This window comes from Leptodactylus fuscus, chromosome 3, assembly GCF_031893055.1.
Source record: "Leptodactylus fuscus isolate aLepFus1 chromosome 3, aLepFus1.hap2, whole genome shotgun sequence".
Taxonomy (NCBI): Eukaryota; Metazoa; Chordata; class Amphibia; order Anura; family Leptodactylidae; genus Leptodactylus; species Leptodactylus fuscus.
The window spans coordinates 31,374,155-31,401,261 of NC_134267.1; the positions used below are offsets into that span (position 1 = coordinate 31,374,155).

General features: G+C 42.0%; 1 protein-coding gene across 1 annotated transcript; it reads left to right on the forward strand.

The window, feature by feature from the left end:
• Nucleotides 1-27,107, forward strand: LOC142196567 (serine palmitoyltransferase 3-like). Its single transcript, XM_075266536.1, has 12 exons — nt 1-153; nt 4,286-4,477; nt 5,755-5,909; nt 6,343-6,491; nt 11,108-11,232; nt 13,363-13,456; nt 15,094-15,199; nt 15,733-15,952; nt 18,200-18,326; nt 18,966-19,101; nt 24,903-25,032; nt 26,799-27,107. Exons 1-12 carry the CDS (start codon nt 124-126, stop codon nt 26,910-26,912), a joined length of 1,578 nt encoding a protein of 525 aa, XP_075122637.1. The 5' UTR covers nt 1-123; the 3' UTR covers nt 26,913-27,107.

Below are 27,107 nucleotides of genomic sequence, written 5' to 3' on the forward strand. Positions count from 1 at the left end.
TAGTGAAGACAGTTGTGACAAGTCTTGAGATTAGTAGAGCTATGTAAAGCAAAGACAGCTATGCGGACAGTCTAACCCAGGGCGTACGAGCAAGCAGGCATACCGGGCGCACAGGGCAAGAGGATGGCCAGGTCACATCGAAATGTATGCAAGGTAAGACGTATTCTTAAACTAATTCTGCAGCTTTCAGGGAAGATTTGTCATGTTAATAAATAACAATGATTTATAATGATTCGTAAGACCAGGGCATTTCCTTAAATTCTCCATCGTCCTGTAGTCATAATGTAGTATTGTCATCAGTATGTACTAAACTATATGTACAATGTAGCAAAATGTAACGTAACATAACGCGTTAACACTCCGGCACGGTATTAACTCCACTCTTTCAGTTGGTTTCATTGGCTTCTATCACGGTGCAGAAAGTCAAGTTAAACACGACTGCATCTGAACCTTCAAGGTTCCGGGATTGACGCGTGGGCTGTGTGTGTTCTCTGTGCGGTCCACAGGGGGAGGCGAATACCCCAGGATAAAGATCATCCTGAGCGCTCCTGTACACTCAGCGCTTTACCTAACACAGGAGCTACTCACTATACACTTTTTATACTTGTGGTCTACGTTTGCCAAAAATAACAGATGTCATAAGACCTGTTTTAGAATTTATTTTTTTTTTTCTGCTGTGAAGAAACTGGCAATTACAGCTGTGGAAAAAAGTCATACATGGGTGTGCCTACCCCATCCAAGCGAAATGCGAGGCACGGACCTTTAACCCTTTCCACCTACTCTATCTAAATTGTCAAGGCTATGGCATAGACCCTGCATCGGAAGCTTGTTAATACTCGTGCTGCCATCAATGGCAACGTACGCTCCTGCACATGAAGCCTTGGCATGACTGGGCTGTTACAATGATAGTTCAATCCAATATCAACACAGAGAAGTTAAAAAAAAAAAGAATGTTTTCCTGACACTAAAATACCTTAAGGTTAAGGTTAAGTTACCATCTGTGCAAGGTTCTCCATCGTTCGGGTCCACCGGAACAACAGAGAGCCAAATCTCCAAAACAGCGGTTTACCCATGGACCCCGGCGGACCCCATAGACTATAATGTCCATCAGGTGTCCACCGTTTTTATATCGAAACCTCCGTTCAAGACTTTTGTCTCTGCCGATTTATGGCAGTTTCTGCGGAAGAGTCGACAGTGCAGATGTGACTCCATGTAGTGACTCACACCTAATAAAACAACTCTTCAGAAAAAACACAAGCGCAAACACAGCAGAAAAAAAAAAAACACAGCTGCTTTTCCGCTGTGATTTGCACATTTTGTCTTCCTGGTATAAGTCTGTGAGCAAAACAAAGTGTTTTCGCCAGTACAATAACTATGATACCCCCGAATGGAGTCCGTTTGCTTTCTGTGCGTTGCCCGCACGAATCATGGGGACAGGAAAATTGATCACAATCTACTTTTCTATCCGTACATTCTGTGAGGGCAGCGCACGGAGAGCACACGGACCTCATTATAGTCTATGGGGTCTGTGCGCTTTCACTGCACACACTGCTTGCCAATGTGTTTGGTATTCCATTCGGGGGGTCCCCATGCGGACTTCCCCGAACGGATTACCAACGCAGATGTGAACAAGGCCTTAGAGATATTTGGTAGCTATTAAAGTCCTGTGATCACAGCAGCATCAACTCAAGGAGATAATTTCTCTTCTCTATGCTGTGAAGGGGTAGCAGAAGAAGAGTAATGAACGTTAGCAGATTTCCATAAAAAGTGACTGTGACCGGGTTGCAGCTCCACTGTATCCCTATGATGATGATTTTCTATTAGTGATAAGGAAGGAGGAAATGTTTACAGCATAAATGACTAAACACTGAAATTATTTGAAAACTTTCATACAGGTAGCACATACAGTCATGGCCGTAAGTGTCGGCACCGCTGCAATTTTTCCAAAAAATGAAGTATTTTTCCCAGAAAATTATTGCACATGTTTTGTTATACTCATGTTTAGCTCCTTTGTGTGTATTGGAACAACACAAAAAAAACAGAGGAAAAAAAGCCAAAAATTATATAATTTTACACAAAACTCCAAAAATGGGCTGGACAAAATTCCTGGGACTCTCAACTCAATATGCAAGATCCATGACTTAGAACACAAATCCAACTTTCTGACACTGGGCCGTCCATTGAGAAACAAAAATCCTTTGATGATCTTCAGATTTCATGATGCCTTGCACACAGTCAAGGTACCCAGTGCCAGAAACAACAAAACAACCCCTAAACATCTTTGAGCCTCCACCATAGGTGACTGCTGGTACTGAGATGTTTTCTTGGTAGGCCTCATTCCATTTTCAGTAAACAGTAGAATGATGTGTTTTATCTAAAAGCTCTATCTTGGTCTGTTCTGTCCACAAGATGTTTTTCCAGTAGGATTTTGGCTCACATAACTGAAGTATGCTTTTCTACACTTCTTTGTTAGCAGTGGAGTTTTCCAAGGTAACCTGCCATAGCATTTCATTTCATTAAAATGGCAACGGATAGTTGGCACTGACACTGATGCACCTTGAACCTCCAGTTCAGCCTAAATTTCTTAAGAACTTGATTGGGGCTGCTTATTCACCATCTGGACTATCCTGCGTTGCAACCTTTCATCAATTTTACTCTTCCATCCATGTCCAGGGACATTAGCTACAGTGCCATGGGTTGTAAATTTCTTGGTTCTGTTGTGCACAAAGTTGTTGGACAAAGGAACATCAAGATCTGTGGATTCATTCTTAGAAAGCTCTCTTCTCCTTTTTCTCTTCTCCATGCTTAATGTGATACACACAGACTCACAATGCAAAGACTGAGTTAACTTCTCTCCTTTTTATCTGGGTTCAGGTTTGATTTTTATATTGCCCACACCTGTTACTTGCCATAGGTGAGTTTGAATGAGCAAGCCCATTTTTGAATTTTTCCATGAAATTATGTCCAATTTGCCTTTTTTCTCAGTTTTTTTTTTTTGTTTGTTCCAATACACACACAGGAAATAAACAGTTGTATAAGAAAACATATGTAATTGCAGTCATTTTCTGGGAAAAATACTTATTTTTATGGAAACATTTCAGGGATGCCAACACTTACGACCATGATTGTAGATGGATGTAAGAACACTGTGATGTTCTATGTTATCACTAGAAGTGCAGTGTACTTTACAAGGGTTGTAGGAGAGTAGTGAGCTATATCCATAATAAAGCAATGCCCCAGAGCATTTTAGGCTTGATGTCACCATGGATATCAAACTATATCATTATTGTCCTAAGACTGAAGTAATAAGTTTCATTGAGGACAGCAGTGCTGGACCAGAGCTTGAAGGTATGTAGGTACTTTAGATATGTTTATTAGAGATGAGCGAGTAGTACTCGATCGAGTAGGTATTCGATCGAATACTACGGTATTCGAAATACTCGTACTCGATCGAGTACCACTCGCTATTCGAATGGAAAGGTTCGATGCAGAACCAGCATTGATTGGCCGAATGCTATACAGTCGGCCAATCAACGCTGGTTCTTCTCCTACCTTTAGAAGTCTTCTCCGTGCAGCTTCCCCGCGGTGTCTTCCGGCTCTTCATTCACTCTGCCAGGCATCGGGCCTGGGCAGAGCCGACTGCGCATGTCCGCTTGTAGTGCGGGCATGCGCAGTCGGCTCTGCCCAGGCCCGATGCCTGGCAGAGTGAATTCAGAGCCGGAAGACGCCGCGGGGAAGCTGCACGGAGAAGACTTCTCGGAGGATCCAGCCCGACCCTCACTCGTGGACTTGGTAAGTATAATTTGATCGAACATTGCCTACCCCTGAAACGAGCATTTTCCCCCCCATAGACTATAATAGGGTTTGATATTCGATTTGAGTAGTCGAATATTGAGGGGCTACTCGAAACGAATATCGAACCTCGAACATTTTACTGTTCACTCATTTCTAATGTTTATGGCAGTTGATATTTTACGCACTATGGGGCAGTACTATTGTCATCTCATCTCAACAACTCAAAATTATCTTCTTTATTTCACGCTTTCTATAGGAAGCATACCTAAGCCATGTATTATCCATTGCCATAGAATATTCAATTAAAAAATCAAGAGCATTGGAGTCTCTGTAGGCTCCTGGTACCCTGCTACTTCATTGTGTATGCTATTTGCTGTTACAGTCAGGAAAGATATATCATTACTTCTTATAAATGATACATTACAAGCACGCTGCTATGTTCTCTCATGTAATTCAATGGATGATATCTGCATTTTTTACCCTAAAACAGCAAAATGGATCAGCCAATGGCACCCTATACAAGAGAGAATATAAGGAGTCTTTTGAAGAAGCCCCATTGTACATCCCTGTGCTTACCTACCTTGGTTATGGAATCTTAATCTTATTTGGCTACCTACGTGATTTCATGAGAAGGTGGGGACTAGAAAAGTGTCACATTGCCGAAGAAAGAGAAGAGCAAAGAGTAAGAACATTGAAACTATAATAGAAAATGTATAAACTATAGATGATCTAAACCTTGAAATGTAATTCTCCAATTCTTTAGCCAATTTTTCCATTTCATCCTTTTTAATATAGATTGTGAGCCCTATATAGGGGTATGGGAGGAAATCCACATAAACACAAGGAGAACATACAGTACAAACTCCATGCAGATGTTGTCCTTGGTAGGATTTGAACCCAGGACTCCACTGAGCCCCTGCCATTTCATTTTCTTACCCTATAATATGTCACTCTTAAAGAACATCACTGGCGTAATTCTAGGGGTCGCAGCTGTGATTTGGCAGAGAAACCAGGGGACCCCACAGGTCACCTTCAACAAACTAAGGATGGATAAATGTTTTAGATCCCAGGGGATGGGAATGAAAGGAACTTGTGAAAAAGTCTTCACTGCAGTCTTGGCACAGATATAGAAGTAAAGGGAAATGTATGCTGCTAAAACCTACAGATGGGATGTGACTAACGGATATGAGGATAAATTGCAGGCCCGAGCTGAACTTTTGCACCAGGTCCCATGAGCCTTTAAGGGGTTATCCAGCTACCAAAAATTAACTGCAAATACATCCATAGTAGTGCTAAATACTCACTACTACCTTCTACAACCTTTGCTTGACTTTATTTTACTTTCAGTGTTATTTACATGCATCGAATCTGTAGAAAAACTACATTTCCCATGATTCATCTGCCTGCTCTCACTCCATGTACCTCTTCATTCTCCACTCTTCCCTGTGTACAAATGTCCCCCTTGCTATAAGGTCTTTTTGTGCCTTCAAGGGGCAAAGAGGACACATACTGTACTACTGTGATGTTTCATTTGCTGGCTGAACTGCTCACAGGGAGAGTCATTGAGCTTGCAAAGGAAACGTCACAGCTGTGGTCAATGACCCAAAAATATACCAGATAAACGGTGCTGAATTTATACAGGATATATATTAGTAACTGTTTTATATAGATGCATCCTGTTATTTGGCCCATATTTTTTTTAAAAACTAGACAACCCCATTAAGAATATATGATGTTTTTGCAGACCACCCACACTCCCTATATCAGTAGTGTTGAGAGCATATTGTTCTTAGTTACTATAAAATTGGGATGATCCAGCACCATCACTGAATGTACTTGGATAGATCATGTAATGTCATAGAGTGAAAAAAAAACCTTTTGGACTGTCCTTTCAACAAAGTTTTAAAAAGTTCTGACGTATAAAATGTTTAAACATTCCGTCATCCTCATGTTTTGAAGGATTTTGTGCCCCTTTACCAAGACTTTGAAAATTTCTACACCAGAAATATTTACATGCGCATCCGTGATAATTTCAATAGACCCATATGCAGTGTACCAGGACCGCTCTTTGATCTGATGGAACGAATGACTGATGACTACAACTGGACTTACAGGTGACAATTCTAATATTTCTCCCAGTAATAAGTGGCAGAAGCTTCTGGTTCTCCTTCCATTTCTCTCCTCTCCTTGTAGATCCCAAAAATGACTACTAAAAAATAAATACGAAAAAAAACAAAAAAAAAACATTTAGTTTCTATTACTTTCTACACTCAACTGGCAACCCAAAGTTGTAAGGACAGAGCATGCAGGTCCAAAGTGGCCGACCATTGCAGTGCTGAACTCCTATCATGCCGATCATAGATTTCGTATCACTATGCTATGACTAAGGTTTTAGCGGTGACCCTGAAATCTGTACATGCTTGATGGATTTACATGTTTGTAATACGCCATTAAAAGTTTATGGAAATGTAGTTAACGTACCAGTGAGAACGTTTGTCCAACCAAGAGGTGAGCTCGACTGAACGTTGTCTTCTGGTTTGCTTACAGGCACACTGGAAAAGTCATTAAGGATGTGATAAATATGGGCTCATACAACTATTTGGGGTTTGCAGAGAATAATGAAGAATCTTTGCAGAAAGTGAAGAAGGTTTTGGAGAGATATGGTGTTGGAGTGTGCAGTACCAGGCATGAAATGGGTAAGTAGAGTCAAGTTGAAGAGCTATCATGCTGGAAATGTTGATGGTTACAGCTAGGGTTGAGCCGATCTTGAGATTTCAAGATCGATTTTAAAATCCGATTTCCGATCATTTTCCAGCCGATCTCGATTGTGAAATTTGCTCGATCGCCGATCGGAATCCGATCCTTTCCGATCCCGATCCTCAACCCTAGTCAATGCTTTTCTATGGGAAAAGTCACTTTTGGGGTTGAGCCGATCTTGAGATAACCTCCGATCTTGATCCCACTGGAAAAGATCGGGTCGGAATTCCGATCGCGATCGTGAAATTTACTCAATCACCGATCGTAATCCGATCTTTTCCGATCCCGATCGCTCAACCCTAGTTACAGCAGGTTCTTTGATGGTGGTGGGGGGGGTTCTTTCATTATTTAGGATGAAAAAAGTCAGTTCATCAAATTCCACTTTCCTGGTCAATTATTCATCATTAATTATAAAAAGGACCTTTTGCCACCTCCACCAACCTTCAATAGATGCTTCTCCACTGATTCTGATGCAGTTGGATTTTTTTTCTGCAAGCACCTACCATTCCTGAGAAATCGGTTTAGTTACGCACCAAAATTTTAGAAAAAAAGTGGGCCACACTACCCTGCATTATACATTGATCTTATGCTTATCAGCAAAATCTACAAAACTACTCTAATGGGTGCACAATGCTCACAGTGAGATGAACCTAGCCGCCCACCAAAACCACTGTTGCCAGGCTAAGCCCCCAGGGTCTGGGCCACATCACACCACAGCTACGGCATACACTACACAGAACCACACTATGCGAACAGATCTTAAAATAATCACCTCCCATATGGTCTAAGTCAGAGGACTCAACCAGTAGAAAGCTCCCTTAGGCCAAATGGAAGGAGTGCTGGTACCATGGAAAAACAAAAACATGGAAAAAACAGAACTACTGTCCACCAAAATTTTGGAAAAAAGACATGGACCGCGCATAGTCCCGGCATTATACATTGATCTTATGCTTCTAAGCAAAATCTACAAAGCAGAACACAAGGCTCTTAGTATACATATTGATCAAGGCGTATAAGCCCACTAACCATTCCATCATGACCTCTATATAATGTCCATGTCTTTTTCTCAACATTTTGTCACATATCAATCAGTGCCGCTAGTTTCAGCACCCAATGTTCATTAGACTTTTTACTGTCAGGTAGGCTGGAGAAAATAGTCTGGGAACCACTCGCCTGACAATAGAGATCGTAATTGTGTTAATCCCCATGGGACAATCTACAGCGCTAAAGGGCCACGGACTTTCTGTTACCATTATATCTACAGGAAAGCCACCAGCGTTTCCGTAGATATAATTGACCGGCTGCGATTTCCAAAACCAGTTTTGTAAATCGCAGCGTGTCCGCACTGCGGTTTTTACTGCAAAGTGGGAATGGGATTCGCATGAATCCCATCCACTTTGCAAGTACTGCGGCATTTTCGCCACGGGCAAATCGCGGCCCATGGGGTCCCGGCCTTAGAAAGGATTGCGTTGGAACCATATAAAATTCCAATTGCGTTAGAATCAGTAAGCAAAGAATTGGAGTTGATGGAGGTGATGAAAGGTCCTCTTTAAATGTATTATAATCCTCAATGCCAATTGTTATCAGGTAAGCGCAGGGTACTTTTAGAGATGCTGGCCTTAGCATGTACCATTACTACCTCTTAGGTTCCATTCACACGGAAGAAAATGGTATCAATGGGAGGTTTTTTCTGCACTGAAAATTAAGCGCCATTTTCATCCATGTGAATTGACCCTTAGTGTAGTTTAGATACAACTTCAATGAATAACAATTTTCTTAAGACTCAAAGTACAGGGAACAATGTGGAGTAGAGGAGTTAGTGGTATAGCCATAGAGACGGTCATCTCCAATGCCCACAAGGGTCAGTTTTCCAGGGAACCGATTTACTGGTATATTTTTGGCAAGTGGTAGGAAACCAGTGTACCTGGAGAAAACCGAAGCAGACACAGGGAGAACATACTGTACAAACTCTTTGCAGATGTTGTCCTTGATTCTTGAACTCCAGCTCTGCAAAACGACAGTGCTAACCCCTGAAGCACCATGCTGCTCTCGAAGAAGCCTTTCCCATATTCATGTCTAAACTGAATGATCCCCTGATCCCGTGTAGTCTTAAGAAAGAATAAATTATATGTCTTCATTCTTTGTACCGATGACACATGTAATTATACATTTAAATGCCAACACCCCTGAGGCTTAAAACACGTCATGAGTCTGTTGGACAGATTTTTTTGAAACAAAATCAGCAGTAGCCTATAAAGGAATGGGAGATAAAAAGGAAGGATTCCTACTGAATCCATTCCTGGCTTGGGCTTGAAAAAAACACAGAAAAATCTTCACCAAAAACTCAATAGGACATCATTCCATGGGTGCCAATTTTCTGTTATTTTTTTTTGTCAAGGCATGAAAAGTTTCAACTTTTTTATGAGTAAATGTATAAAGTTTTTTTTGCAAAAATTGCAACTTCTCCTGAGATACACCAGAAATCTTCACCAGTCCCTGACTATCATCCAGATTTGTTAAGAAGAAGCTGTACTCTTTCTTGTTTTGGTTGGAGGACCTTGATTTTTGTCAAGTATTTACTTGACTTAAATGTAGTAAGGCCTCGTTCACATCTGGTGTTGGTAATCTGTTCGGGGGGTCCCCATGTAGAATACCAAACGCACTGCCAAGTGGTGTACAGTGAAAGCGCACGGACCTCCATAGACTATAATGGGGTCTGTGTGCTCTCCGCACGGAACATGCAGACAGAAAAGTACTTCGTGATCTACTTCATGTCATGATTCGTATGGAAAACACACAGATACCATTATAGTTTATGGGGTCCGTGTGCTTTCACTGCACACCACTTGCCAGTGCGCTTGGTAGTCCGTTCGGGGGTCCCCATGCGGACTCCCCGAACGGATTACCAAACGCAGATGTGATTTAAGGCTAAATGCAGATACTAGACCAGAGGAATCAGTATTTTACTTTTTTTACATACACACTTCTTTATACAGTCCTATGAAAAAGTTTGGGCACCCCTATTAATCTTAATCATTTTTAGTTCTAAATATTTTGGTATTTGCAACAGTTTGATATATCTAATAACTGATGGACACAGTAATATTTCAGGATTGAAATGAGGTTTATTGTACTAACAGAAAATGCGCAATATGCATTAAACCAAAATTTGACCGGTGCAAAAGTATGGGCACCTCAACAGAAAAGTGACATTAATATTTAGTACATCCTCCTTTTGCAAAGATAACAGCCTCTAGTCGCTTCCTGTAGCTTTTAATCAGTTCCTGGATCCTGGATAAAGGTATTTTGGACAAACAATTCAAGTTCAGTTAAGTTAGATGGTCGCCGAGCATTGTAATTGTTCCTCTGCATGAATGCCTGAGGATTTGGAGCGGTGTTTTGGATCATTGTCTTGCTGAAATATCCATCCCCGTCGTAACTTCAACTTCGTCACTGATTCTTGAACATTATTCTCAAGAATCTGCTGATACTGAGTGGAATCCATGCGACCCTCAACTTTAACAAGATTCCCGATGCCGGCATTGGCCACACAGCCCCAAAGCATGATGGAACCTCCACCAAATTTTACAGTGGGTAGCATGTGTTTTTCTTGGAATGCTGTTTCTTTTTGGACGCCATGCATAACGCCTTTTTTTATAACCAAACAACTCAATTTTTGTTTCCAAAATGAAGCTGCCTTGTCCAAATGTGCTTTTTCATACCTCAGGCAACTCTATTTGTGGCGTATGTGCAGAAACGGCTTCTTTCTCATCACTCTCCCATACAGCTTCTATTTGTGCAAAGTGCGCTGTATAGTTGACCGATGCACAGTGACACCATCTGCAGCAAGATGATGCTGCAGCTCTTTGGAGGTGGTCTGTGGATTGTCCTTGACTGTTCTCACCATTCTTCTTCTCTGCCTTTCTGATATTTTTCTTGGCCTGCCACTTCTGGGCTTAACAAGAACTGTCCCTGTGGTCTTCCATTTCCTTACTATGTTCCTCACAGTGGAAACTGACAGGTTAAATCTCTGAGACAGCTTTTTGTATCCTTCCGCTGAACAACTATGTTGAACAATCTTTGTTTTCAGATCATTTGAGAGTCGTTTTGAGTAGCCCATGATGCCACTCTTCAGAGGAGATTCAAATAGGAGATCAACTTGCAATTGGCCACCTTAAATACCTTTTCTCATGATTGGATACATCTGGCTATGAAGTTCAAAGCTCACTGAGGTTACAAAACCAATTTTGTGCTTCAGTAAGTCAGTAAAAAGTAGTTAGGAGTATTCAAATCAATAAAATGATAAGGGTGCCCATACTTTTGCACCGGTCAAATTTTGGTTTAATGCATATTGCGCATTTTCTGTTAGTACAATAAACCTCATTTCAATCCTGAAATATTACTGTGTCCATCAGTTATTAGATATATCAAACTGAAATGGCTGCTGCAAACACCAAAATATTTAGAACTAAAAATGATTAAGATTAATAGGGGTGCCCAAACTTTTTCATAGGACTGTATTTGTGATTGAGAATTAATTTTCGTTCTTTTTCAGGACAAACAGATAAACTCCAAGAACTAGAAGATTTGGTTGCGGAGTTCCTTGACGTAGAAGCAGCAATGGTTTGCAGTATGGGTTTTACCACAAATTCAACAAACATCCCAGCTCTAGTTGGAAAGGTTGCGACATTCAGATTAGCTATTACTAAGTCCATTAATAGTATACAGTATTCAGATTTAATCCAGAATTAATCATGCCGTAAAAATGGTGTTTCCAATATTCTGTGGATCAGCATGATCACGATGATACTAAATTTATTAAGTTTTTTTTTTTATTTTGATACGTTTTTTAAAAAAAAAATAACTTTAAAGAAAAAAAATTGTCAACAAATTGTGATACCCATAAGATTGTTCTATTTTTGTTTAAGGAGCTGTATAATGTGCATTTAGCAGGGCAAGATGTCGTTTTTATTCAGATCATATTGAGCAATGGTTGTCATTTAGATGACTTTTTATTCAAATTTTGATGCAAAACCGTAAAATAATGAGGATTCAGGGTTTTCAATTTGTTTTCTCCCTTGGGAGTTCACTGGATGGGATAAATAAATTTATATTGTATAGATTGGTTGGCATATTATGACATAGGAATGCCTTCTGTTTTTATGTTTATTTTTCTTTATTTTTGCGCAAAATAGCGTGGCGTATACGCTCCTAACTCCAAGTGAAATGAATGGGAGCATTTTGAGCGCGTCATCTGCCGGCGCGTGTATACATGCCAGATTACGCTCTCGTTACATTGTGTGAACTTACCCTAAGAGCTCTGAGTCTTGCCCCCTTACCTGCTTCTGTCTGATACCACTCATTTGACATTAGTCTAGTTAGCCTATCAGGCACCAAAAGTAACTGCACTGATTGCTCTGGAAGGGGTGGGGTAGAGAAAAAATTCCAACTGTGCCAGAATCAATGGACGGGTATCTAATACAGAATGAAGAGATTGCGTTGGTGGAAGTTTTGAAAGGTCCCCTTTAAGCAGGTGCTCTGGGATTTTAATATTGATTACATCAATATCAGATCTTTCGCAGTAGTGGCCATTCCTGATTACTACAGTGTAGCTTATATTCAAGTGAATGAAAGCTTAGCTTATTGGCTAACTGGTAGGGTTGAGCGATCGTGTTCAGAAAAGATCGGATTCCGATCGGCGATCGAAAAAATTTCACGATCGCCATCGGAATTCCGAACACGATCTTTTTATGTGGGATCGAGATCGGTGATTTTTCCCACAATGCATTGCTTAGCCTTCACACTGAATATACGACGTATATTCAGTGTGAAGGCTCCGCTGCAGTTCCATAGGAATGAATGGAAGCAGCCGGCACACAGCCTTAACCCCCTGCGCGCCGGCTGCCTCCATTCATTCGAATGGAAGGCTAAAGTAAATCTCTAGCAGCTACTTACCTCTAGAGATGGCTGCTGCAGTGCCCTCCTTCTTCTTGCCTCGCTGCCCCACCTCCCAGGTTAGTGTTTAAAGCGCTAGGTAGGCGGGGCTTGTGGCTTAGAGTGTGGGCGGGTATAGGGCGGGGAGACATGACGTCTCCCCTCCCAGTACCCGCCCACACTCTCCTAACCTGGCAGGGAGGGGGTAGCGAAGAGAGAAGAGCAGCGTGGAGCAGCAGCAAGGCGAAGAATGAAGGCACGGGACACAGGAGCAGCCATCTCTGGAGGTAAGTGGACACCAGGGGGTAGGATTGCTTTTAAAATCCGATCTCCGATTAATAAAAAAATCCCATCGACTTACATTGGGATCGGAATTGGGATCGAGATCGGGTTCGAATGAAAAATGATCGAAAATCGGATTTTAAAATCGATCCTGAAAAGTCAAGATCGGCTCAACCCTACTAACTGATGAATGTAAGGTGTGGAACCCTGCTGCCATTGATACTATTGATGGCCTACCCTAAAAATAGGTCATTCATATTAAAGGGGTTTTCCAGTTTCAGCAAATTGTTTGTACAATAAATAGCGCACAGCTCGTTACCGTTACGGCCTAGTAATTAGACCTTGTAAGGGTCTTGGTCACATGACCATAGACTGATTTTTATAGATTGGAAGTAAACAAAGAATGACAGCAAGCAGAAATCTAGAAGAATTCTCAAGAATTGAGACAGAAAATATATTGGAAAATTGTAAAACTTTTCATTCTTCCAACATTAAGATTTTCTGAAACTAGACAACCATTTTGAAACCCTTGGAAACTCCTCTAAGTCCAATGAGATGAATTAATTGTTTCTATTATGATTTATATATTTACAGGGCTGTCTGATTCTTAGTGATGAATTAAACCACACTTCTCTGATTCTTGGAGCAAGACTCTCTGGAGCTACCATTCGAGTATTCCAGCACAACAGTAAGTGTAGGACAGAGGAGAGGTCAGAGCTGTAACTTCTGTACAGTGCCGAGAGACCTGCACTAAGTCTTCTCGGTGAGTAGCTTTTCTCATGGTGGAGCTCTGCACTGTATACTAGTTACCGAGTGGTTACAAAAATTGTCTGATGTCTGAAGGTAGACGAAAAATAGTGTAGGCAAACTGTCTAATATGTATGGGGGGGACCCCGACTCTCACCTGATGCCTCATGTAGGTAGAAAGAAGGGTCAGGCATGCTATTATCAAGAGAGATAAGCCACTGCCATTGGTGTCTAGCAGAGGACTATTTCCATATCCCTATTGGGAATACATATATGGTAAGTAGAGATGGGCAAACCAACTCATACCAAGCTGGGTTCCAAGATGGAGATTTGTCTCGGACGAACTAAAATGACTATTACATCAGACACTGGGGTCTCATCAGAGACTAGGGTAGATGACAAAAATAAAAAACATTCATACTCATCTTTCCTTACCGCTTCTGATGTGTTTTGATGTCATGACACTCAGCAAGCCCATGTGACCGCTGGCTGCCTAATCACAGGCCTCAGTGGTGACCCCAGTGCATGACATCACAGCAGAGCACCAGGCGTCAAAAAAGAGACAAAGACAGAGTGCCCAAAAAGGTAATGGAAGATGAATATCAATGAGGTTTTTTTTACATTTTTTCTACACCTTACCTGGACCTCCACCTATTACACTCTGAGGACTGAAAAGACCTCAGAAAATCATAATGTAACGTTCACATTGACATAACTTTGGCTGTGTTTGGCTTACAGAGCTGGACATTGGATAGATGGGCTCCTAGGAGATCTGGCATTGTCAAACACTTATGTTTTAAGCCATTTTGACTCGAAACAAATCTTGGACCCAAGCTGCCAAACCGAAAAGAATCCTGAGTGGTTCACCTATCTCTATTGCCAAGAAAAAACAAGCATGCACGTGTATTGGGGGGATCAGACCGAATAGCTGTTGGAAGAACTAATTCTATAGAAGCTATATGGCCACATTTAGCCAAAAGTAATAGAAAACATGATTACTATCAAAACTAATGCTTTTTCTTCATTGAGTGGATTATACGCAAACAGTTGAATATGGAGACTAGAGATGAGCGAGTACTGTTGGGATCAGCCGATCCGAACAGCACGCTCCATAGAAATGAATGGATGTACCTGGTACTTCCGCTTTGACGGCGGCCGGCCGCTTAACCCCCCGCGTGCCGGCTACGTCCATTCATTTCTATGCAAGCGTGCTGTTCGGATTGGCTGATCCGAACAGTACTCGCTCATCTCTAATGGAGACCAATATTATACCAAACTAGGGTATATAATTGTGATCAAAGTGCTTCCTAAGTCAATATGGTTGGGGCTGTATCGAGGGTAACTGTCTGTCTTGGACAACCCACTTTCAGAAAGAACTATTAACAGAATGGTTGCATTGGTCGAAGTCCTATTAATGAGTATTGAGTAACTTTACGGAAAATTAAGATGTATACAGAGCCCATTATGATTGGTGTGTCATGTGATGGACACAAATAATTTCAATATGGGGAGACCTTGATGATCCACCAGTCTTTGTTTCCTTTCCAATCACATGTTGTTGTTTTTTTACATGTTAAGATATGGGAAACCTGGAAAAATTGTTGCGAGATGCAGTAGTGAGAGGTCAGCCGCGTACCCACCGAGCCTGGAAAAAAATTCTCATTCTTGTTGAAGGAATTTACAGGTAAAATATTTGGCAAAAATCATGTTTGTAGTTTACAGTATATGTCTGAATAAGGGGGCGTTCACACTTGCGCCCATGTCCGCCCACTGGGTCTCTGTCCTCTTCCACAGAGAAACTGGGTAGGAGACGTCTTCCCGGCGGTCAGTTTTAAAACCCGGAGGGGTTTTAAAACCAAGTGTCTAGAGCAGTAGAAAGGCATCCAAAAATCACAAATTTATGAAGAAATTAGGCTTCAACCAAAATTTGCAACTTTTGTATGCCAAATTCTTGCTTAAAGCCCCCTCCACATTATATTACAGTCCAACTGAAAGTTATCCAACACATTTTTTGTTGCCCCCAATCTCCTTTCATTTGTGCAAGCTTGGACAGCTTCTTCCCAGTGGTTACATCCTGTATGTTATCCTCGTACCCATTATAGATATTATATTTGATAGTATAGTATGGCCACTATATAATTTGTAGTATGTATAGTACTATGACTATAAGATCATTCTAGACTGTTATAATAAACATAATAAAGTCAATTGTTCCAGTATGGAAGGATCTATTGTCCGCCTTCCAGAGATCATAGCATTAAAAAAGAAGTACAAAGCTTACTTATATATGGATGAAGCGCACAGTATCGGAGCGGTGGGGTCTACAGGACGAGGCGTGGTGGAATACTTTGGAATGGATCCTGCAGATGTCGATGTGATGATGGGAACGTTTACCAAAAGCTTTGGCGCTATTGGAGGATATATTGCTGGAAAAAGGGTAAGTGGATTTGTTGGTTGAAAAATTGCAAAAATCTAGTATAATTGTCAAAATTAGGGTATGGTAACAAATTTGCAGATTTGGGGCAGATACCACCCCTGAATGTGTCTCCCATTTTTTTCATTGTTTGCACTACAAGGATCCCTTCAACTAACATGTATTACATGTCCATTACTGTGCTTGTCCAATGGAATATAGTCTGTTTTTACCAGTAACAATCCATTGGGCTTAGAGGAGTTTTCTGTACTTTTCATCAATGAGATTTCTTATATAATAAAAAAATGTTAGACCCCATGATTAGTATTCTAGAATATCTGGAACATTGTAGAGTGATAATCAGGATATGGATACCCTGGAACCACATATATCTAAATAATGCAGGCCCTGACCATTGTCTTGTAGCTGCAATGAGTATTCACTACTATGAGACCTCCAAAAATAGTCAAACTGGGTGGTGGGACCCAATTGTATCATCTAGCAGTGCAAGGAGGTAAAATCTATATATTTTAGACATTTATAGCATCCTCAATGGCTGTACATTTATGGCCATAAACTCAGAGATGGGAATATCCTTTTAAGGGGGCATACACACGGAGTAACTCCGGGTGTGTATCACAGCCGTACATGCCAGCACTACGGCAGGCTGCCGAACACTTCCCATTCACTTCAATGGGAGTGCTCGTAAACGCCGCTGTTATGAGCGCTCCCATTGAAGTGAATGGGAAGTGTTCGGCAGCCTGCCGTAGCGCCGGCGTGTACGGCTGTAATACACGCCCGGCGTTACTCCGTGTGAATGCCGCCTAAGGGTAGTCCATTTTTTGAGAACACATTGAATTCAATGTCTATTCACATGGCAGGTTTGTTTTCTTTTACGTTAGTTTTTCACAGCTGTAAAAAACCCAAAACGTGAAATGCTCTATCTTAGTCCATCAAATGGACATAGAGCCATGTGAATTGACCCTTTGAAATTTATGGGTTCTATAACGGCCACGTGATGGAAATTTCAAAAACAGCAGCCGCATGGCCATTATTCCCTGTCGTGTGGAGTCACACCAGCGCTTACACTACATTCGGAGATTCCGTTCCCCTCTCCGCATTTTTTGCCCTTTTTGGGCGGAAACCACACAGACCCCTTTATAGTCTATGGGGTCCATGGGTTTCCTAAAGTAACCACTTTTTATGCGGATTAGGTTTCCATTTGGGGGGTCCGCTTGGGGAAACCTGAACGCAGATGTGAACCTAGCCTAAGTGGGCATTCACACGATGTAATGCGGCACTGATTCTTGCACAATAACTTGTGTAAGAATCAGCGCTGCAAAACAGAATCCCATTGACTTCAATGGGTTCTGTTTAACGCCCATAACACATTGAAATCAATGGGAGGCTTTTAACCCATTGATTTCAATGTGTTATGTTCATTAAAGTCAATGGGATTCTGTTTTGCAGCGCCGATTCTTACACGAGTTATCGTGTCAGAATCAACGCCGCGTTACATTGTGTGAATACCCCCAAAGTGCAAAATGGGCATGAAAAACATCCATTTTTCAAGGCTGTTTTGTAATGGGAAAAGGGGGGGTTTGGAGCATTTGTTTCTGCCCCAAGATAGGGCCGAAAGTTTGAACTAAAGGGTGAGTTCACGCTGCTTCTTTTAGATCTGTTTTTAAGCCTCTTATTCCTGAAAACAGCTTCAAAACCAGATGAAAATTCCCATTGATTTCATTAGAAGTCTGCTAGCACTATAAAAGAAGTGTCCTGCCCAATCTTAAGGCAGAAAAAAATGCTTCAAATTTCAATGGGATACCTAAAATAAAAGAACCAAAAAACATGCTTAAGAACTGAGCTGATGATCTGCGACAATATATTGTGGCTTCCAGAGTCTTACTGCTCTTAGGGCTCGTTCACACAGAGTAATTGCGGCACGCAATGTGCCGCGTGTACGGGACGTTTGCGCTGCGATTTTGACGGTGCACGTTTGCTAACGCGACCGCAAACCTGCACCGTAAAAATCGCGGTGCAAACGTCCCGTACACGGGGCACATTGCGTGCCGCGTTTACTCCGTGTGAACGAGCCCTTACAGTAAAGAATCCTCTTCTACAGGGATGATGATGATGATGGTGATGTAGAATAATCCTTCTTCTCCCCTAGATGTAGATGATGCCTGTACTGCATGTTATTGCGTATTCATACTATAATGGCAGGAACATTAATACTAAATATGTATTCTGTGAATTGAATTTCATCTGTAGGATCTTGTGGATTATTTGAGAAACCACTCACATAGCGCATTTTACGCAGCCTCCATGTCTCCACCTGTAGCTGAGCAGATCATAAAGGTCATGAAGTGCATCATGGGACGTGACGGGACACTGAAGGGTACGGTACTGCATTATTCTGGAAAACCCCATCATATCGGCATGTGTCTCTACTGAGGCTCATAAACTAAGGCTAAGACCCCATGTATTGGGCTGCAGCGAAAAAAGCACTGCAGGAAAAACCACAATAGAAGTTTTCTGCTTCAATCATACTTATACGGAAACCATCGGCGATTCCGTCAGTATAAACGACATGCTGTGATAAGTGACAGACTGCGTCAGTCTAACCTACTTACAGGGGTTGTCCAATTTCAGCCCCATATTGTGAGACAAATGTTATTGTTTGTAGATAAAAGTTATACAATTTCCATATATATTTTCTGTATCAATTCCTCACAGTTTTCTAAATTTTTCATAACCCTTTTGCACCCGAGAGGCACCAGTTTGCACAGACCCCTATACATCTGAGTGTATGGAGGGATCTGTGAAAATGGCCAAAAATAGGACATGACCTATATTTTGACAGTCCGTGATAACACTGCTTATTGCAAGTAACACTTAGTATATATATATTAGATATGCTATAAAACATAATAATCTGTTAGTAACATGTCAGCCATTAGAGTGTAAGTAGAAAAGGCATCTTGTTTTATTCATTTTTTATTTATTTATATAATCCTCCCGACTATAAATCTCTTAGGCCAGCAAAGAGTCAATCAACTCGCAGAGAACACGAGATACTTCAGACAGAAATTGTATGACTTGAATTTAATTACATATGGAAATGAAGACTCTCCGGTCGTCCCTGTGCTCATGTACATGCCAAGCAAAGTAGCGTAAGTACTTCACATAATAATAAAGCTAAACTTCCAAGGACCGGCTCCTCCTGGGGCGTAATAACTCATAACCAGGGCTCCCTGAGAAGAGCGGCGCTGCATGGATTGTAGGCTTTGAGAAAGTAGAAATGCAACAGCTCACATAATATTGGGCATAATATTTAAGGATTAAAGAAGCATTCCAGAATTTTTTATCTACCAGTAAGGGTGGATTCACACCTGTGCCTGGTCTCCGCTTTTGGGTTTCCGTCTTCTGCCGAAAGAAACTGGACAGGGGACGGCGGTCAGTTTTTAGACCCATTCACTTGAATGGGTTTGCATAGTGACCGCCCGTGAGCGTCTTCTGCCTCTCCATTTTTTTGTCCGACTTTGTGTCCGGTTAAAATAAATGGTTTCCCCGCGGAGAGGTACAAAACGCTCAAGGGAGGTCACTCTGCAGACCTATTCAAGTGAATGGGTCTGAAAACTGACTGTTGGGTTTACATCTCCTGTCCAGTTTCTCTCGGCAGAAGACGGAAATCCGAAAGCGGAGATCGGATGCAGGTATGAACCTGCCCTAAGGCCGCTTGCAGAAAACTATGTGCTACCCTGTTTCCCCGAAAATATGTCATACCCCGAAAGTAAGACATAGCAGAAGTTTTATTGAATTGCCTAATACAAGGCACCTCCCAAAAGTAAGACATCCCCCAATAATAATAATCTTTCTACGCAAAAATTGTATGAATAAAAACATTGCAGCTGGTTGAACACTGTGTGCGATGTTCCGTGTGCACAGGTATGGTGGCTGCTGACGCCGCTGCGATACGTTGTTTCTAGAGATGAGCGAGTACTGTTCAGATCAGCCGATCCGAACAGCACACATGCATTGAAATGAATGGACGTAGCCGGCACGCGGGGAGTTAAGCGGCCGGCGTCAAAGCGGAAGTACCAGGTGCTTCCATTCATTTCAATGCGTGCGTGCTGTTCGGATCGGCTGATCCGAACAGTACTCGCTCATCTCTATTTGTATCCACTATTCCTGCTGCTGTAGGATGAGCTGGGAGATACCCGCTGTGTATACACTAAGTATCGTATGCGGTGGAGAGTCCACTCTCCCAGGTCATCCCACAGCAACAGGAACAGTGGATACAACGTACGGTATCACAGCAGCAGCCGACTTTCCTGTGCACACGGAGCACCGCACACAGCATTCAGCTGGCTGCAATGTTTTTCTTCATCCAGTCTTTGCGCAGCAAGCACATCTCAGCGTAGCGCAGTGGTGGTAGCAGCACACAAAAATAAAATTAGACATCCCCTGAAAATAAGACATAACATATTTATATAACATAAAATTTAATATAAGACACTGTCTTATTTTCGGGGAAACACGGTAGTTCAGTATGATATGAGTTCTCACCCGGATAGCACACTGACCCATTCATTTCTGTCATCCCACGCACATGAATGCGAGAAGACTGTGTGACTAGTTTTATCCCGGACAATCCCTTTAAGGCCTTTTCCTTATGATGGGTGAGACAGATCACGAGATACCGAATGAAGGCTGATCCAGTTAAAGACATTCAAGTGAGGGGTGTAGGGATGGAGAAAATTATCATTTTCTTCTGTAGTTATGATGTTGGTATAGGAATAATTTATATGGTTCTCTTACAAAGACACTTGTATATTGTGTGCACTAAGTAATTCAGGGCTATAGGCATTTTCCCACCAGGATATGGAGATTAGCATTACATGAATTCATATTGCAGTAATATACAGTGCCTACAAGTAGTATTCAACTCCCTGACGATTTAGCAGCTTTGATAAGATGCAAATAAGTTAGAGCCTTCAAACTTCAAACAAGAGCAGGATTTATTAACAGATGCATAAATCTTACAAACCAAAAAGTTATGTTGCTCAGTTAAATTTTAATAAATTTTAAACATAAAAGTGTGGGTCAATTATTATTCAACCCCTAGGTTTAATATTTTGTGGAATAACCCTTGTTTGCAATTACAGCTAATAATCGTCTTTTATAAGACCTGATCAGGCCGGCACAGGTCTCTGGAGTTATCTTGGCCCACTCCTCCATGCAGATCTTCTCCAGGTTATCTAGGTTCTTTGGGTGTCTCATGTGGACCTTAATCTTGAGCTCCTTCCACAAGTTTTCAATTGGGTTATGGTCAGGAGACTGACTAGGCCACTGCAACACCTTGATTTTTTCCCTCTTGAACCAGGCCTTGGTTTTCTTGGCTGTGTGCTTTGGGTCGTTGTCTTGTTGGAAGATGGAATGACAACCCATCTTAAGATCCTTGATGGAGGAGCGGAGGTTCTTGGCCAAAATCTCCAGGTAGGCCGTGCTATCCATCTTCCCATGGATGCGGACCAGATGGCCAGGCCCCTTGGCTGAGAAGCAGCCCCACAGCATGATGCTGCAACCACCATGCTTGACTGTAGGGATGGTATTCTTGGGGTCGTATGCAGTGTCATCCAGTCTCCAAACGTCACGTGTGTGGTTGGCACCAAAGATCTCGATCTTGGTCTCATCAGACCAGAGAACCTTGAACCAGTCTGTCTCAGAGTCCTCCAAGTGATCATGAGCAAACTGTAGACAAGCCTTGACATGACGCTTTGAAAGTAAAGGTACCTTACGGGCTCGTCTGGAACGGAGACCATTGCGGTGGAGTACGTTACTTATGGTATTGACTGAAACCAATGTCCCCACTGCCATGAGATCTTCCCAGAGCTTCTTCCTTGTTGTCCTTGGGTTAGCCTTGACTCTTCGGACAAGCCTGGCCTCGGCACGGGAGGAAACTTTCAAAGGCTGTCCAGGCCGTGGAAGGCTAACAGTAGTTCCATAAGCCTGCCACTTCCGGATGATGCTTCCAACAGTGGAGACAGGTAGGCCCAACTCCTTGGAAAGGGTTTTGTACCCCTTGCCAGCCTTGTGACCCTCCACGATCTTGTCTCTGATGGCCTTGGAATGCTCCTTTGTCTTTCCCATGTTGCCCATGTATGAGTGCTGTTCACAAGTTTGGGGAGGGTCTTAAATAGTCAGAAAAGGCTGGAAAAAGAGATAATTAATCCAAACATGTGAAGCTCATTGTTCTTTGTGCCTGAACTACTTCTTAATACTTTAGGGGAACCAAACAGAATTCTGGTGGTTTGAGGGGTTGAATAATAAATGACCCTCTGAATAAACTTTTCACAATTTTAAAAAAAATTAAACAAAGAAATAACATTCTTTTTTGCTGCAGAGCATTTCACACTTCCAGGCTGATCTACAGTCCAAATGTCACAATGCCAAGTTACTTCCGAATGTGTAAACCTGCTAAATCTGCAGGGGGTTGAATACTACTTGTAGGCACTGTATAACACATTTAGCTTGGTGAAAATACAGTCTAATTTGCAGATGTAATGATATAGAGAAAAATGAGCAATATATTAGGAGCCATTTGGAGTCTCTTACTCAGTGGTTGAAGCTATCGCTATACACAGTTATACAAAGAAGGCTGTCAATGACTAATAACGCCCCCTGCTGGAATGATAAGCCCAAACTGACGTTAAATAGAAATAAATAGCATACAAATAATACACAATCTTTTCTGATAAATCTATATATCCATGTACTCTATGATGCCCGCTGGCTGCCTTGCACTTTCATCATGTCAGGTTCACTGTAAACTTATTAACTACACAACATGTCACTATTAAAGCTGTCTTCCGTCATGTTGGTTTACTTTTGTAACGGAAGATAAAGTTGTGCATACAAGACTTTTACAAAGATAAAGCAAACATGACACAAGATCGCTTCCATCGTGTTGTTTGCATTAGTGACAATGGCAGGGACAGAGAATCAGCCTGTGACCGTTCTCTGCAACAGTTTAATGTCCGTTGTTGTCATCCTATGATGGAAGACAGCAACAGACATTAACAATGGTAACATATATAACCCCAAAGGCTCCACGTTGTGGAAATGCAGTGGAAATAAATGCTGCATTTTACAGTAGCTGCAAAGTCAATTAGATTTTGGATAAAAATAAGCTAAATGTGAACACAACTCAACTCACATATATGGACAACAATCTTCAATTGTTCCTGGAAACCCTCTTGTGCAGGATCCTAACCCCTCGGCTCGGGCAATGTTGTAAGGAAAAAAGCAAAACACCGGGTTCAGCAATCAAGGAGGAATCCATTAAGGGTTAAAACTTAACTATTAATGTTGATGCATGAAAAAACAAGGTTATTTGCCTGTTCAAAAAACAGTCAATGGGTTAGACTGCCGCGTTTTGGTACCTTTCCATTCCTTAGTCATAGTCTCAATTTTGGTTACTGTCGTCCACACATTGCAGAAGACAAATTCTACGGAAAAACTGTGTCTTCAAAAATGCATGTGTTTTTCTTTAGAATATAGCATCTTAACTTTAGATGCGGAAACACAGATAAAATTGATAAGGGAAGAAAAACACAGTAAAAACGCAATGTAAAATGGGGCTTTAGCCTAAGGCCTCCTACCTATGACTGTATTGGTTTTTACTAGAGATGAGCGAACAGTAAAATGTTCGAGGTTCGATATTCGTTTCGAGTAGCCCCTCAATATTCGACTACTCGAATCGAATATCGAAACCTATTATAGTCTATGGGGGGAAAATGCTCGTTTCAGGGGTAGGCAACATTCGATCAAATTATACTTACCAAGTCCACAAGTGAGGGTCGGGCTGGATCCTCCGAGAAGACTTCTTGCAGCGTCCCCGCGGCGTCTTCCGGCTCTTCATTCACTCTGCCAGGCATCGGGCCTGGGCAGAGCCGACTGCGCATGTCCGCATTACAAGTGGACATGCGCAGTCGGCTCTGCCCAGGCCCGATGCCTGGCAGAGTGAATTCAGAGCCGGAAGACACCGCGGGGACGCTGCACGGAGAAGACTTCTAAAGGTAGGAGAAGAACCAGCATTGATTGGCCGACTGTATAGCATTCGGCCAATCAATGCTGGTTCTGCATCGAACTTTTACATTCGAACAGCGAGTGGTACTCGATCGAGTACGAGTATTTCGAATACCGTAGTATTCGATCGAATACCTACTCGCTCATCTCTAGCTTTTACATTTGCAAATAAAGATCCGAAGTCTGCAAAAGAACATGTCAGTATGTCATCCACAAACCCAGATATGCAAAAAGACTTGTATGATCCACTATACTTGCCTGTGCCACAAATGTGGGCAGACATAGGACACGTTTCATAATTTGTGGTCCTTGGATATGCCACGAACACTCGGCTACAAAATCGCTACAGCCGACTTTCTGTGTAAAGCTCAGCAGGAAAAAGGCGTGATGCATTGCCGCCACTCTTTTTCCCGCAGCGCTTTTTTTTGCTGCAACCTGCTACGTGTGGCCTTTATAAATCAAATAGACAGGTATATGTTCCCATTGACTTTTATTGTCCTCAAAACAAACATGTTATGAAAATAACGTCTAACAAACGTCCACTTTTCATGTTCATGGCCTCTTATAGACCAAAACAATTCCCCCAGTCAAGTGGCCCATTTCCCCCATGCATTATACCCCCAGCTTGCTGTATTACCCCATTTTTAAGGTTATTTTTCTTATATTTCTGTCTGTGCATTCTGACTACCATTGGCATCTTTAGAATTGCGCTTTGGCTGTCATGTTCAGTATTGAATTACAAGGGGTAATATCTGTACTACAGAAGGTTCAGTAAGCGAAATTTGGCCTCCTTATTACATTTAATAATGATGCAAGAGAAGAACGAATTGTTCTTCTGACAGCACTGACATCTGAAATTTCAGTTCCTGTTTTCTATCCATAGGGCTTTTTCACGGCATATGCTGAAGAAGAAAATTGGTGTTGTTATAGTTGGTTTCCCAGCAACTCCTATGGCTGAGGCTAGAGTGAGATTCTGCATGTCAGCCGCACATACGAAAGAGATGTTGGACAAGGTGTGTTATTTCATTCTCATATTTGATACTATTTTCTGCAATTTTATTTCACCTTTATGCTGTGAGCCGGAACCCGTATGACGCACAGACCTGCGGCTGCCATGTATCATGCCTTAGTAAGACACCATATGGAAGCAATACCTTTAGAGGAATATATATCTGTAATAGAGCATGATACAAAGCATGCCACAGTAGTTATTTATTACCATTGCAGAATCCATAATACAAACCTTTGAGTATAAAATTGGTACATCAGGGCTCAGTTGGAGATCCTTGAAGTGGGGGATTAAAATGAATTGCAGTCAGTCCTCATATTGGAGGTAGTAACTGGAGTTACTATGTTTAAAAAAAATTGTGAAAAAAGAAGGACAGGAAACACTGGTTTATCTATAGGGGTTGCAATAGTTGCAGCTAGGACAGGGCCCAAAGGCGAGAGGGGGGCCTACTGGTCATCCTTACCACACTATTGATGCGTAAAGGCGTATTCCAGTTAAACAAATTACCCCCTATACAAAGGATAGGGGGTAACTTGCTGATCAGCAGGAGTTCCAACAGTGTGACTCCCACCAATCTTGAAAAGAGGGATGTTGCATCTCCGTGAAGCAGCTGGTTGCACAGCTTGTGCCTCTACATTCATTTGAATGGAGACTGCCAGAGACAGCTGAGTAAGCACTCGGCTACCTCCCTGGTGGTCCCCTTTCAAATGAATGGAGCAGCACCCATTGGGCGAGCAGCCACTCCATTAAAAACCGAGGTGCAAAACAACCCCAGTTTTTGAGATTGGTGGGAGTCCCAGTGGTAGGACACCCACTGATCAGCAACTTATACTCCTGCTCTCTGGTGCACTGGAGTGGGGCAGGGAGAATTTACAATACACAGACTTTCACTGTCAGAAAGGAGAAAAGTAACCTTTCAATGCTAAAATGAAGCAGTTGTTTAGTATGTAGTCAGCCAAGCCCAGACACGGTAGCTGAGTTTCCATTTTTCTCCTTGTATTGCATGATTTGTTAAGATTATTGGTCGCAGCAGTCGCATGGGGTCAATGTGATGACGTGATAACTTATCTATCTGCTCGGCTTGGTTGAAATGTTGGGTTCTGGAGACAGACACCCTTTAAATAGAGATGAGCGAACAGTAAAATGTTCGAGGTTCGATATTCGTTTCGAGTAGCCCCTCAATATTCGACTACTCAAATCGATTATCGAACCCTGTTATACTCTATGGGGGGAAAATGCTCGTTTCAGGGGTAGGCAACATTCGACCAAATTATACTTACCAAGTCCACAAGTGAGGGTCAGGCTGGATCCTCCGAGAAGTCTTCTCCGTGCAGCGTCCCCGCGGCATCTTCCAGCTCTGAATTCACTCTGCCAGGTATCGGGCCTGGGCAGAGCTGACTGCACATGCCCGCACTACAAGCGGACATGCGCAGTCGGCTCTGCCCAGGCCCGATGCCTGGCAGAGTGAATGAAGAGCCGGAAGACGCCATGGAGAAGACTTCTAAAGGTAGGAGAAGAACCAGCGTTGATTGGCCGACTGTATAGCATTCGGCCAATCAAAGCTGGTTCTGCATCAAACTTTTCCATTCGTATAGCAAGTGGTACTCGATCGAGTACGAGTATTTCGAATACCATAGTATTTGATCGAATACCTACTCGATCGAGTACTACTCGCTCATCTCTACCTTTAACCAAAGGGCATTTTACTACTATGTGAATTTAATACCTATGTGAGCTTATTTGGTGTTTTGCTCTCTACATACTTTCTAGGTTGTGGACGAGCTGGATAAAATGGGTGATGTTCTAAATGTAAAGCATTCCCGCCATGGCAGAACAAATCGTACAGTAGTTTATGATGAAACTAATATAGAACTTGATGCTTGAGCTTAGTACTTGATGCTGTGTTCACCGTCACCACTACTGTGGAGCCTCCCAATGTATAGTTTTTATATTCAGCTCTTTATCTTAAGAAAACAAAATTGCCATTGAAAACACTGTAAATACACAATATCTGAACACTCCAACTGTGTTTTGTGAATTGTCATGTTTTCCCTCAATAAAGTCAATATTTTTCAAGAA

Bases quoted from the DNA above. Each gene is read 5' to 3' on its own strand.
- LOC142196567 (XM_075266536.1), top strand. From the start codon at position 124: ATGGCCAGGTCACATCGAAATGTATGCAAG. The intron at 5,910-6,342 runs GTGACAATTCTA...GTTTGCTTACAG, and splicing joins GACTACAACTGGACTTACAG to GCACACTGGAAAAGTCATTA. The intron at 19,102-24,902 runs GTAAGTACTTCA...TTCTATCCATAG, and splicing joins TACATGCCAAGCAAAGTAGC to GGCTTTTTCACGGCATATGC.